This window comes from Amphiura filiformis, chromosome 16 (genome assembly GCF_039555335.1).
Source record: "Amphiura filiformis chromosome 16, Afil_fr2py, whole genome shotgun sequence".
In the NCBI taxonomy this organism is placed as follows: domain Eukaryota; kingdom Metazoa; phylum Echinodermata; class Ophiuroidea; order Amphilepidida; family Amphiuridae; genus Amphiura; species Amphiura filiformis.
Genome location: NC_092643.1, coordinates 24534685 through 24550101, shown reverse-complemented (window position 1 = coordinate 24550101; position 15417 = coordinate 24534685). Strand labels below are relative to the sequence as shown.

General features: G+C 37.1%; 1 protein-coding gene across 1 annotated transcript in view; it reads right to left on the bottom strand.

Moving 5' to 3' along the window:
• LOC140172507 (uncharacterized) overlaps nucleotides 1-15417 on the bottom strand; it is a 270463-nt gene that overhangs the window by 226354 nt on the left and 28692 nt on the right. The window contains exon 4 of the mRNA XM_072195651.1: nucleotides 5576-6106. Coding sequence (XP_072051752.1) covers nucleotides 5576-6106 — 531 coding nt within the window. The remainder of the gene's footprint in view (nucleotides 1-5575; nucleotides 6107-15417) is intronic.

Below are 15417 nucleotides of genomic sequence, written 5' to 3'. Positions count from 1 at the left end.
CCTAAAGAAGACATGGGATTCCCAAAATTTGTCACCATTTTTTGCTCTGGGAATTCCCAAAAAAAAGGTCATTATTTTCACAACCCTAAAGAAGACGTGGGAATTCCCAAGAAAAAGACACCTTTTTATTTTAGGCTTGGGAATTCCCACAAATTGTGTGCCAAAATTTGCCTGTCTTCTTTAAGGACACTGGGAATTCCCATTATTTATCATTTTATTGCCAAAATGGGAATTCCCATTTTATTTTTTTGGATAAAATTTTGGTCTGGAAATTCCCAAATATTTATGGTACAAACTTACATGTCTTCTTTAGGGGGGGTGCCATTAATTTTTGGAATAGCCCACTAGATCTTATAAATGTAAGTACTATTGACATTTTGTACAACTTGAAAAAGAGGCATCTATTATAGTATGAGGAGAAAACTTCACAATATCGTTCTAATTTTTTATCATGGATAATAGTTGCCAAAGATTTGGGCCTAAAATTTCAATGTGTACTTCAAAGAACTATGGATTATATCATGCTCAATCCTAGCTCTTATCCGACACAATCTTTGCTTATCTCAGATTGAACTTTTCTCTATTTGCATTTTTATATCAAAACAAATATTGATATTTATTTTATAAGCAGATAATTTCAAAGATATCTCCATTCAACACCACCAGAGAATATATCTTACCCTTCCCAGAATCCTTTGCAAACGTGATGCATCATCTCATTACATCAAATGACACTCTTATTTGTATAGGTAATCTGACTTGTAACGGGTCATGACTCGAGACTCAACTTCTCAAAAATGAAATGACTCAACTTGGATTTTCAAATTTTCCCCATAGAGTTTGTGCAGTGACTTGAGTCATTTGACTCGACTCGACTTGAGATATTGCTAGAAATGACTCGACTCAACGACCATGAAATGCCTTGTTTCATTACAACTCTTTGACCCGGTCCACACGAATGTGTTTTTTCCTGTCGATTACGACCGTGTCATAATCGTATTATGATATTAGTACTGTGTGTCCGCTCAATATCGTTGGCATACTACAATCCCGTCATCATTTGCGAATGATGAAAATTTCCATCATTGGGCCGGTTTGTAGCATGATCGTGTCGTAATTGCCGCTGAAAATTACCTGTGTGTACGTGGCACATTTTGTTGTTGTATTTATGTTTACTCAATGGACTTCATAATTGCCGTGGCGTGTGTATAACAAGAATTTATTACGACACGATGAAAAGGCGCTGAGAGTGTGGATGCTCTCATCATTCATTTGTCATAATCGTGTCATAATCGGGTAATTACGACAGACACAATGACGAAAATATACAAGTGTGGACTGGATCTTTGTTTTCATGTTGAGAACAGACTGGCTAAACATGGAAATAACACATTTTGCAAGATCTGGATGTTCATTGAGGTACATTTCATCAATAGAGGCCGTCAGCCTGACGTCATATGCCGCCATCTTGTGGGAACACGCTGTGACGATCGTTCGATCTCCATGCGTGAACAGCAAAATCATCGCATTGTTGCGTGGTAACAGCTGCGTGGCAAGCTGCACCCTGCGCGTAGTATCCGATGCATGAACATGCATATCATTTGTACCCACAAGATGGCGAAAGGCTGACGGCCTCTATATCAACATAATATGTTGCACTGGATATCAGTACAGAAAAATTGAAATGAGAGAAATGCATTTTGGGAAGTGTAACATATCTTCTCTGCAACAATACATTCTTACAACTGATGACATCACCAACTTTGCTTATCACAGATTTATAGATTTCTTCTCTATTGTACAATAGCAAAAATCACTAATTTATTCCTAATATCACTGTATTCCCCTACCCCATCCTTTATACTTAGCTCAGATAAAAGGAATTTGGTTTAATTTCCATTGTATGTAGATGTGATATCAAACCACAGACTTATTTTTTACACTGCTTAGATAAAAGATCAATATGTCTTGAGATTCCTGAGAAAAGATTTTCTGTTTCTGATAATATCCTGGCAATAAAAGAAATATAGAAATGCTATTGTTCTTTGTCACTTCAAAATATAAGATTGAAAAAAATGCTATTGTTCTTAATTGTTGCCATTTTGAGTTCAAAACAAGAATAGAATTACTATTGTCTGTTTAACCTCATTATTAATAAGATTTATGATTTAATACTTTCTTGAGATAGCCACAAATATCCACAGGTGTCGATTTTCCCATGATCGATCATCGCAGATCTTACTTTCATTATTTTACTCCTGCTTTTAGGGGGAGTGAGTACTGATTTCTGACATTCACATTAGAAATAAATTCATTAAGTTATAGTTACTAATTTGGCAAATTGCCCAAGAAGGACAAGGATATATGGGATATCATATGGGACAGTCCAGGCCCATAAGCAGGATTTTGTGGGGGGAGGCAGATTCTGAAAAATTGTGTGTTTTTCCAGGACACTGATGGGTAATTTTGTGAAAAGTGGACCTGCTTTGCAAAATTTGGCCCTTTTTTGATCAAAATAGCATAAAAAACAGATTTGTTTTTTATCGCTTCTCTCGCAAATTGGGATTTTTGGAACTTTTTATACTTTTGCATATTTGCACCCCACCCCTGCATACAGGCCTGGGACATTCAGAGGATAACATCCTACTCTGTTCAAAATTGACTGTGATATACAAGTGCAAGTATGTGGTACAGACTGCTTTTGACTTCCCTGTCTGAACATCCCCTCCAAAAGATGGAGCACTATCATGGTTCATATACCAAATTCTGCTACAGGATCTAAACCATTACTTGTCTAGTACCCATTTTAATGTCACAACTGAAATTCTGAGTGAATCTGTGACAAACTGTTAGAAAAGCTGGAATTTGGGGTTGATTTTGACACAAAGTTACAGACTGTGAAGGAGTCACAGTAATAATTGTGTCTTTTATATGATGAAAACAAGATATAATTTTGTGATAACTAGCAAAAAACGAAACCTTTTCAAACAAACAAAAATGGCAAATGTCCTTCCCGTTCTCAACTACCTAAAATGACATCTTCATTCAACACAATATTCATGCTTTCTTTTCATTCTTTTGTCCTGATTTCACTCCTTATTTGCCCATTTCTATTCATAATTCACTCCAAATATCATCCGCCCATTGTCTTCCAACCTGTCTAATCTGTTTGTTTACCCCCGCATTTTCCACTCCTCTGACTCTCAATCCATGTTTATTTCACCCATTATGCAGGTTACAAGTACCACTTTTCATGCAAAAAAATAAAATAAGACATTTCCATATTTTGTATTTCATTCAACTTTTGATAAGCTCTTAATCTGTCTCTGAATTAATCTCAATAAAATACCTGGAGTACAAAAGGCCATTGTGTATTAGTTGGTAATAATAAGAAGAGTGTTTGGGATTGTTCAAGTGGCACGGAATCTTTCTCACGATTCTGTTTTACATTAAAATATTTGTACCTAATTTCACCAATTGCTGTAATGATGTAAGAAGGGATAGTATTCGAATTGCAAATTTTGATTCAGAGTTAAGATTTCTGTTTACAAGAAAATGTTGATGTATTTGAAATTGTTTCAAAGTAGATTATGAGCAAAGACCACACCTGTGGATGAACACCTGAATCAACAAGCATAGACACACAGAGACACACCCCACCCACGCACACCCCTATACGTTTTCACCGACAAGCGTGGTCCCGTTTTGTGTGTGTGGTTGTTAACAGTGAAACCGTGGACCCACACACACAGACATATCATAATCCAAATGTGGACTTCTGTGATATTTCACCGCTAACATTAGACCTGGTATTACACCTATGATAGAGGACCCTACCCCATATGCAAAGTTATGCTGTATAGTACCCTCTGCCGCTGTCTTACGACTGTGGACGTCCACGTTTAGCAGTGTGTGGGTTTTCACTACATAAGTCCACATTTGTAGATGAAAACAAACACACCCTATTGGAAAGTTGATGTGTATATGTTTGCTCTCATATGTAGACATTTTTATGAAACTTTACATTTTAACTGTGGACATCACTCCAACCGGGGACCGTCCACGTTTTGTTGAGATGCACACACAGCCTAATAATGCATATGAGAGTGTGTCCCCTATTGTTGATAGGTTAAAATTCCAAAAACAATTTTGTGTCATTTGTGTAATATGTGTCAACATCCCAGTTAGGCCCAGCAAATCAGATTTAGGTCAACAGTTTTCCTTGTTTTCCCAGTTTGGGTCCACGGTTGACAGGAGTGTGGGGGGTATGTATGTTGGTTTAATACCATTTTGCATCTTCTTTTCCATATCTGTTACTAAATCAAAGGTCATCTTTCTGTTACCATTCAACTTTTTGTTTATCATCCCTGAAATGTACTTTTTGAGCGACAGCAGAACCCATCACCCGAAATAACCACATGTCATAAAAGTAACATTTGTCATGATAATCTGACAATAATTGACAATTGAGAGAATCCGCTCTTCAAACTGGTTCATTTTATATCTTCCAACAGGTCCTTGTTGACAGGTTTAGAGAATGGTATTTCTTTTGTTAAATGTTATACCAACAAGTAAAGAAGTAGTTTGATGGTTGTTAAAAATCCTAAAAAGCGATAAATGGTATTTTTCATCAGGCCAAAAAAAAGCTTTGTTAGCCCTTTCAAATCAAATTTATTTGGGTCGGTCGGTAGGTTGATTCTTTTTTTTTTTAAGATCCCAAAGAATGCTAAAATCCCACTGGAACACACTGAATTTGAGAAAATTGTTCCAACTTGTTCTGATACTTTGGAACAAAGCTTTGTGGAATTTATGTTGCAGAATAAAGCATATTTAGAAATCACTTGGCGTATAAAATGTTTGTTCTTCATCTGTTCTCCATCGTTTTTGGTGTTATTGAAACTTCTGTATCTGCCAAACATTCCATTGAATCAACATTTAAATATAATGTATACAGTATAAAGTCTGGTAATGTCCAATGGATCCAATCGTGGGTTTTGAAGATGCAGGCTTTTCAAAAACACCATCAAATGGATGAAGACCAAGCATTTTAATACAGCTTGTATGACATCTTCAGAATAATATCATTCCAAACACCTGTCAATACAAACACATTGGGATATTCTATTTGAAATCCACATGCCCCCTGTGGAAGATTCAGCTGAAGTCTTCCACAGAGGGAGTATGGGTTACACATAGAGCAGGCAAGTGGGTTAACCATTTGAAACACTCCAGTTGTGGAAAATATCTGTTCTTTGGTTCACCCCAAATTTGGTAGTGATGTCAATCCTTTTTCACGATTGCGCTGTAAGCATGCCAACATACCACCCTTGTGTGTGTATGCTCTGTATGATTAACATTACGCATACAAATAGATACTGTGACCAGCAAAATACGCAACTACATCACTACCGAACTTGAGACAAACCCATATACTGGGGGAGTATGGGATTCAAAATACTTAACCCTAGCTAATTCCATTTGAAAATCATACTCCCTCTGCAGAAGACTTGTCTTAAACCTCCCACAGGCGAAGATTTCAAAATGAAATAGCCCATTACTTGTACAGAATACTTACACTAATAAACGACTTTTGTTCTGCCCCTGGTCCGGCATAAATAAACTTGGGTGAATCGCTATCCTCCCAAGCACCCAAATCTGTTCCTCCATTGCGCACTGCTCCGTTTCCTCTCTTTGGAGTCTCTGATATCTCCTCCCCTTGGCTCAACTCTGCATACACCGGCTCTGCGATAGGTGTCCCATCCAAGCTTAGTTGCCTCTGTAGATGCACCGGTGCCGATATCTGTATCCTTTTAGCTGGTACCGGTGATGTTTTCTTTGATGATCTTGGTTTTGGCACCGGACGAGGGGGTGATGGTGATGCATCGTTAGGAGGTGGCGGTGGAGGTGTTGTCGGTGGTCTTGTACGTGGTGATGGGACGGGGGAAATTCTACGAGGGGATGGTGTTGGAGAGGGACTTCCTCCAGGTGGGGGTGGAGGGGGTGCTTGGCCTGGTCGTCTCTGTCTTGGTGATATATCTCGTGGGCTTGTGGGTTTCGGTGAAGACCAATCTTGTTGTTTCTTCTTTAGCACCAATGTTTTCTCATTCTGTGGGATAGAAAAAAATTGAGTTGATGAGCTTCAATAGAGCATTAGAAAACTTTCATGCTGTACACACAAATGACATAATGACATAAAGCAACACACATATTCAATAGCTGTGCACATCTCCTAAGTCATCCTTACAAAGCATATGATACTGTTTACAATTTGTTTACAACGCATAATGTTTATAAAAGTAATACACAAGGACAAAGAACAGAAAAATTCTGAGATTGCAATTTGCCATTCCAGATTGTACTTGCAACTTATTATTCATTCAAAAATTACTCTGATATGATCAGACTTCAAAGAAGTTTTCAACCAAGGGTTTTCAAAGAGTAAGCCACAAGTCGTAAGAGGACAATAGGTATTGGCAACTTGGTCAGCCACAAAAGATCATTTCTCCCTTCTCTGTCAGCATACAGAATGCCTTTCCAGGACTTGTTGTTTCTAACATGGATACACATAGCTAGGTTTGCATAGATAGATACCTGCTGTCAATATAATGCCATAATTACCCTTGGCATACAAAAAATGCAAAAAAAAAAAAAACACACCTACAATGGTAAACAGAAACAGATGGTACAAATGGACTACTAGCATGCCACTGACAAATGATAGGGAAGGAAAAGGAAAACATTCACACATTAATATATATATTGCCACACCAAAACCGTATGAGTTATTGTCAATTTTTGTCGATAAAGTTCTGGTTTCAACATGTATATTAACCTCTATTGGTGTATCCTTTATCGCTTTTTCAAGTCCTGTATACTATAGACAACTTGACATCATTGTTTATCAACAAATGTGAGGGACTGGTCTATTGATATACTTGAACAAACCACTACACTGTTCAATAGCTTTCTTGTACTATATGAAATGTGGTGGGCGATTTAAAATGTACATGCCCTTTATGCAACAACGATGCATACGCACACTGCAGGGCAAAGAACAATGGAAATTGCCATAATTTGTGGTCTACAGGCAACTTGCAACGAGGAAGGTTTGAGTTGTCAAGAGGAACAGGTCTTGCAAACCAGAGTTCCTGGGTTTGGTTCCTCAGTATATGATCATTTTGCTGTTTTCCTCAAATAATTTATTATGATGGGGAAACAATCTGAAATCAACGCTGGAACTACTTCTAGCGTTGGTTGCCAATAGCAATCACTACCCATCAAGTGTTGATAAAGACAACAGGTGTTGTTGAAACGTACACAAGTAAGTGAACTTTCTAAGAACCTTATCTACTGAGTTTACTCTACCGATCCTGATGAATTTGTTCAATCAATGTACAATCTGACCAATACCACTCCACTGGTTGCCAGAGTCAAGACCCACCAACTCAAATTTCTCAGCCATATACTTCATCTTACAAACAACCAGCCTGAGAAAGAATAATGAACATATTCCACCACATGGGAAGAGAAAACCAGGACGACAACACACACTGTACTTGCAGTATGTTCAGCACTACCTGAGAGATACTTAAGAGATGCTGCAGTCACACAAAATTGCTTTGCGAGTCCAAAATCGCAGCAGTTGGAGAAAACTTTTAGTCGCCAGCTCTGATGCTGGTGAAACTGTTGAAATTGTTGAAACAATCACAGATGCCCCAACAATATTTACCTTCAATGAGGGTGTACCTTCGACTTGAATGATACAGGCTATATCACAATGACTGGCTGCTACCCATTAATTGTGATACTTCTTCCAAATGTAACATTTCATCTTCTTCAAGTGATTTTGTCATAACATATACAAATTTGGTGGATTTTGCATTGCATTTTGACAAGGCAGTCTTGTCTATAATCACTGTTGGGACATGTCATTTTGATACAGCCTGTACACCACACAACTTACCCCTTCAAATAGAGCCCCTACACATTCACTATATACACCTGCTAAATTCACTGGAGTAGGACTGAAAGAAATTACCGACTTCTGACGAACACTTCGCTGCCCAAAATTATACTTGGCCTCCATGGTGTACTCTCAGAACAGCATCATGTAAATACAAACCACTGTCCGAATGAATGGATACTAAGTCTATCCAGCCCAAATTGGGGGTCAATTCATCAAAAAGGTGCCCAAGTTTTGACTTTTCTCATAACCATTAGTTTCTATCACACAGGACAGTACCGATAGTTAAGGGAGTCAATGTCGAAAATTTGCACAAGTTTTTCTTAAACTTTGGTTTCTGTAAGACAGGAAAAATCAAAAGTTACGGGAGAAAAAATCTTATAAAAGTCACCCAATTGGGCTACCAAATTGCATGTCCGGCAACCTGGGCCTATCACTTGTACATGATGTGATGATTGCTTTATTTATTTACTAATCAAACAACAGCTTGTGGGCTTCGTGGCTTCAGTTAGGTATTGAATTAATCTTCTAAATTATTTTATAACCATGGACTTCATTCCATTTTGTTAATTTACAACTATTTATCACCATCCTATCTTAGAGTTAAATTCTATTAAAATGTGTAAATTCGAGCTGTACAAAAATCTGAATTCAAGCTTAAAACCTGAAAATCATCATGCCTGATCAAATATTTCAGACAATTTAATATGATTTTACAAAACATGAAACTAATTCAAAATGATTACATCTCACAAGTTGCTGTACCATTTGCTAAGCTTGATGATAAACATGATAAAAGCACTTCTCTACATTTGCTCACATCATTTCTATGTTCAGCAAGCATTTGTGAGGCACAAATAGTCTTACAAGCATAAACATTTCCATGTTCAGCCAGCATTCTTGAGTTACAAATACTCCCACAGGCATGAACATTTCCATGTTCAGCCAGCATTCGTGAGTTACAAATTGTCCCACATACACAAACATTTCAATGTTCAGCCAGCATTCTTGAGTTACAAATAGTCCTGCATGCACGGATAATCCCTGCTATCCCTTACACATCCTGTACATCATGGCATATATCCTGTCCAATCCTTGATGTTGAACATAACAGGTCTTGTTTCCTACCTCCTTCCCGTACCCTGGACCCTCAGGGACCCCTACATTGTATTAAACACCATGCTAATCTTAATGTTGATATATCCTTAAATTTAATTTAAAAATCTTTTGAAAATGACCATTCGTTCATCCGAATTAGGTTTATTATTTTATTTTTTTGACACAATTATAACTTTTCAACTCATGGGACTCTTATACATCATGATAATCTTGTACATTGATTTCCTTAACTTTAATTGAAAAGTTGAACTTGAAACTGACCATTTCAGGGTCATTTAAGTTTATGTTAGAATTATTTGACAAAACTGTAATTCTCTGCATCCATTGGGACTCGTAATTATTTGTGATAAGTCTTAACATCGTCATCTTATTGTTTCATATCCTTTAATTAATCAAAGTATTGATTGAAAATGACCATTCATCCAAAAAATTTAGGTTTATTTGATTTTTTTGACGAACCAAACAAACCTAAATTTGAAAATGACCATTCATCCAAAAAATTCAGGTTTATTTGATTTTTTGACGTACCAAACAAACCTAAATTTGAAAATGACCATTCATCCAAAAAATTTAGGTTTATTGGATTTTTTGACGAACCAAACAAACCTCAATTTGAAAATGACCATTCATCCAAAAAATTTAGGTTTATTTGATTTTTTGACGAATCAAACAAACCTAAATTTGAAAATGACCATTCATGAAAAAAATTTAGGTGTCTTTGACTTTGTGAATTAAAAAAAAAATTTAATTTTCAAAAAATATTTTTGGCCAGAAAAGCAAGTTATAGGCCCAAAATTACTTGTTATATTATTCAAGGTTGGAAACCAGAGAAATGCTGCTACTAAAAAAAAAATAATAATTTTTACAAAGTTGGATAAATTTGTATATTTTGATTAACTTTGCTTCTATTGAACAGTCAGGGACACATTGAATTAGTATGCATTGCTAGCTGTTCAATAGAAGCTCTTTCTGAGACAAAATGTTGTTTTTCACTCCGCTAATGTCTTCCACCATCACTTGTATGTAAAGGCCTTTGAACAAAAACCTAAAACTTTTTACACTACAAAATGAGATGGCATGCAGTTTATACACCCTATGGATGGATCATGGAAAATGATGTTTTTCACCTCTCTCTGTCTTCCACCAGCCCCATCCTTCACCCCTACTTGTAAAGGCCTTTGAACAAGGACCTAAAACATTTTCTTATCTAATTGGAAACTAAGAACCTTATACAGCGTACAATGTAGTACCAATCATGGACACACTTGACTTTTTACTATCCAACTTTCCACCAGCAAAGGAGATTATGGTCTTATATGCATTTTTACGTTGTTTGCAAGATGCTGGTAGGTAAATGGAATCATGGAAATCCTTGGTTACTCAGCTATGTTAGTGGTTGTCCACAGTTATCAAGCTACATCCTCATTATAAGGTGTTTACAAACATGTACACACAAGCAAACAAACCAACACATGATTAGGTAAACCACTGCTTTGCTATGCTATCCAATTTCCATATTAGTTATAAGGCGACCAAAAAAACCCCTGTTCTATGGGTGGATGGACCTTTCAAGTAGGATCGGTCGGGCATTTATGTTTTTTCTCTATTTTTTTCTGGAGGCTAAATTACCCTAAAAATATACCAAAATCTGAAAAATAGAGATTTTTTTGTAAATGGCTGATTTTATGTGATTTTAGACAAATTTAAAAAAAATTCTCCTATATGTAAATTCAAATTCTCGGTCGGTCAGGCCTGTAGAACAGGGTTTTTTTTTGCCTACTAGAAACTTGTATCAACAAAATTGTACATTTACTCCCTCAGATCAACTCCTGACAATCTACACTTAAACCTTTACTATTAAACAATAACATCTTTATAGATTTTCCCAAGATTTCAGTCTCTCAAAGCTGCAAGCACACATGCCATTGATGTCCAATTACAAATTACAATCCCCCCCCCCCCCACAAAAACCAAACAATAATAAATGATAAAATTCAGACATGAGATAAAAAAAATATAATCCCCACCCCCCAAAAAACATAATCCAAGTACTACCACTGGGTTTGTGTCTCCCCTTCCCTGTTGCACTTCTATATAAGTACAGTCACAAGGATCTTCTTCAATTAGGAAGGTACTTCACCAGTTCCTTGGCCTAATTGATTATAATTAACAGCTCTATTGAGCCACCAATCCACTCACGATATCTAGTCCGCACCAAGACTCTTCCTTACTTCCTCTTATCAACCCCAGATTTTGGTATGATGACACACCTGCTGTACTTATGTCATTTGCAATCCTGGCATATCCGATTGGGCAAGACACGACAACGTACGACCCAGCACCAATATGCCCTACCTCCACCCCACTGTTAACACTTTAAGCATGGACCGTGATACAAAATCAGCTAAGATTTGATCCAATATTGAGATTAATTTTCTCAAAATTACAAAATTAATCTTGTAAAATTGCTAAACCCATAATCATACGTAATAAATATCATTTTCATATATATTCCAAATTTGGTCATGAAAGAAGTAGAATTCAAGTTGTATCCCAAAATCTTGACTGTACCCTCTCCAAATAGTGAAGGTTAGCAAGGCAGGGCATCACTCTCAGGAATGGGAATCTAACATGGCCCACCCTGTCCTGCTGGCGCCTTATCCTATCATAAGGGCTCTCATCGCCAAGTTCCTGTATTAGGAATATGGCGCCAAATCCGCTAGGCCTGTTAAGGCATAGAGATAGCGTGCTTTCATCATCACTTTGTGGGCAGGGGACAAGACAACAATAATGACAGCAATGGTACTTCGCACTTTGTTCTTGCATTATGAGGGACAGGCAAAATACGCAATTAGAACGCGGCTTTGCTGCCTTTTTATGCTTCAAACCCGAAGTCCATTGTTTATTTAAAATGCTAGTAATTCATGAAAAGTAATGCTTGATCATATCGATTTCTGATATACGTTTTGTGTCAATGATAGCCCTAAAAACTGTCCTTCTAGACCAAGGGTTCTCAACTTATTTTGGAGATCCCGCCTCTTACTCGGGGGCACTCGACTTTGGAAGTGACGGGGATGTGCAGACAGTAGTTCAAAACTAAGAGTCTTTCGGTGAGAGCCTAAACACCAAAAAAGGGGGGTCTTTCAGTGAGAAGGTTCAAAAAAGGGGATCTTTCCATAAGACTGGGGAAAATCTTTCCAAAAAAGGGGTTTATTTTAGAACTTATATCACAGATATTGAAAGACTCCTTCACTATTTATTTTGCTTGCAAAGCATGATGAGGTACAGATTATAAGCCTAAGTTTGAAACATAAGTGGGACCTTAAAATGTGACACCCCCCATTTTTTTGCAATTGCAAGAAACTAGCAATCCCTGCAGTATCACAGGCATGAGACTGCACTTTCCTAAAAAAATATGAAAAAAATGAAAATGCGAGTGAAATTTGACAAAATGTGCCAACAACAGGCTGAAATTAAATAAAGTTGCAGAAATTTGAGTAAAAAAAACTGAATTCAGTTTAAAAACTGAAATGCCTGGTATCATAAGGGGGGTCACCGGAGTGCATTATGACCTACTCAAAAGCATTTTTAAATGACCCCAAAAGTACATTGTACTAATTGCATTTGTTGGCAACCCAAATCACAGAATCTGATGGTCCCTGTTATAAGTGTACGGTGGGAGGGGGGAATGACACCGTGGTAAATGGCCGTGAACTTATCTAGCGGTCTCATCTTTAATCAGCATAATAATTGGTTTATATGACGATATCCCTCAGGATTAGTAATATCAATAGAGAATGGTGAGATTAATTACTTCTGCAGTGTATGATTATTCATATTGTGTAATGAACATAATATGTTGGGATGTTTACACTAGTCAATAATTATGTCAGGTATTATAATCCAAAACTGAAGAAAATGTTTCCAAAAAGGTTTAAAATAATGTTATAATTAGTTAATTTTAATAGTTTGAGTGAGATTAATTACTTCTGGTATGTAATAATTCATACTGATAAATGTGTTTACTATGTTTGATCATTATATTTAACAGGCCTAATTATTATCTTCAAATATGAATGAATTCCATCAAAATTGTAGTAGAGGTTAAATGTTAAAAGTTCTTTCCCTCGAGTTGAACAAGGAAAGGACACTCATCCGTGACCAAGAGTTGGACCCACAACCTATGGGTTTCTGGACCAGCACCACCACTGAGCTATCAAGAAAGCTTGCAGCATCAAAGTCAACATGGGGCCTAACCCAAACTCCCACCCCCAATCCACCAATATCCAATTTTTGATATTTTTTCCAATAAAAAGGTCCAAAAGTGGGGGAAAATTTACAATAAGTCCATGTTTCAGGCATGAGAATGGCTTTTTTGAAACCGCCTGAAAAATTGTGTGAATTCGGCCTTTGAAGGCCCAAAACAGGCTGAGAAAAAAAATGAAAATGCGTAAATTTGGGCAACAAAACTGCCTGAATTCAGGCAAAAGCCTGAAAATTCTCATGCCTGAATTGTTTAGGTGATAAGACATTCAAAAAATGTTTTTAAAAAGCATAATTTTTTAGGGATTTAGCAGTACTGATAGTGACAAACTGACGATAGTCTCTTTAAACCGTTTTGGATGTATAAGGCATTGTTTACATCACAAGTGAGACTCACAGACTCATAAAACATGAGTAAAGTTAACTTTGTTGTTATAATAACCACGATAACCATGCCTCTAACATCATTATAAAAAACACAATTGACAATTATTCACACCTTGTAACACATACTAGCCATGTCTCCTAGAATATGTCAAATTAAAGTCACCCCTAAAACCCCTGATGGAAATATTGCCCTAGTGGCGACGTTATTCACATCGAGAACCTAATGATAACATTTCGTAAGCAAACTAACATAATTCAATTTTGGTTACTCAGTTCAAAAGCCTAAGTGTTAGTCATTTGGGGTGAAACATACCATTTTCGTGATGAATGTAATGCTATTTTAGTCTATTTTTGTTCAAATATTCAACAGTTTGGTATAATTCAATAAGGCCAAAAAAATCGGCCATTTTCTTTTGGTAAAAGTGTATTGTGACTGAAAATACACGAGGGAAGCGAGTGAAAAAATTGTTTTTTCCAAGGGTATAATCACAAACCATAGGACATGGAGTGTGTACCGGCAAGAATACCCCCAAAATAGGCTGATTTTGCATGTTTTGACAAAAGGTCCATATTAGGTGATAAGGCATCCAAAAGGTCAAAAAAGGGCAATATTTAGGCATAGATCCAGGGTGCATGTGCTCCCTATGCACATATCCCCACCCCCCGATATGGATTTTGTACAGATTTTGGTGAGTTTTAGGGCCATTTCCGATATTTGAAGGCACAGATGCATAACCGACGGAAACCCTACTTGAAAGGTCCCCCCTGCCAATAGAACAGAGTTTTCATTGACTTATTTATACTTATGAGGAAAAAAATAATCGATATACCGTATACATCCGCCTAATGGAGCACCTGGGCTCTTTGCCTTGGGGTAAATTTCATGTACGCAAATAGAAAGCTCCCTCCTCTAAAAAACCCAACAAGAATTAAGGGTATGTGCCCTTATTTGCTGGTGGTATTTTTATGGGAGGGCACTTTGAGTTTGTGTCTAAAATTCAAGTTATGTCAAGGGAGCCCATAGCGCCATTAGGCGAACGTTTACGGTAGTCACGCAACCTTACAGTTTTCATGTACATACAGATATTAACACAGAGACCTACTTTCTGATAAAGGGTCTCGCAATATTTCACACATATTACGTGACTTATGTCTGGATTTAATTTGACAAAGACTCTAACTCAAACCTTTGACACTAATTTCCTTGGCACCATCAGACTTTTCTCATTTACTTTACGACCCGTTTTTTAAATCAGGTCTGTTTGGATTATTCTGAAACATTGGTCTTTTTTATGCTGATATTGAGGAAACGTATCCAATTTTAAGTATCCGTCCGCGAGAGTGAGGGTTCACATGATTGCACCATATGAATACGCTCATCTGTAGCACTTATGCTATCAATAACCGTGTGCTATCGTTAACAGGCCTCAAAATTCAAGGAGGCAATTCAGGGAGGCCACCAACACCATGGCCTATGTGGTCCTTAGGCTTGGTCTTAGGGCCACTCATTTTCAAAGCAATCCTTGGAATGCTTTCATGCTCTTTGCTCACTGGCCTTGATAATGAGTGCCCTTGAAAAAATGAGGCCTGATCATATCTGCAATATTGGATTATCATGCAAAGTGACCAAAACAGTGTTCCTACAGCATCAATTGGCAAAGTCCTGAATTTAAATGGCAATTGCT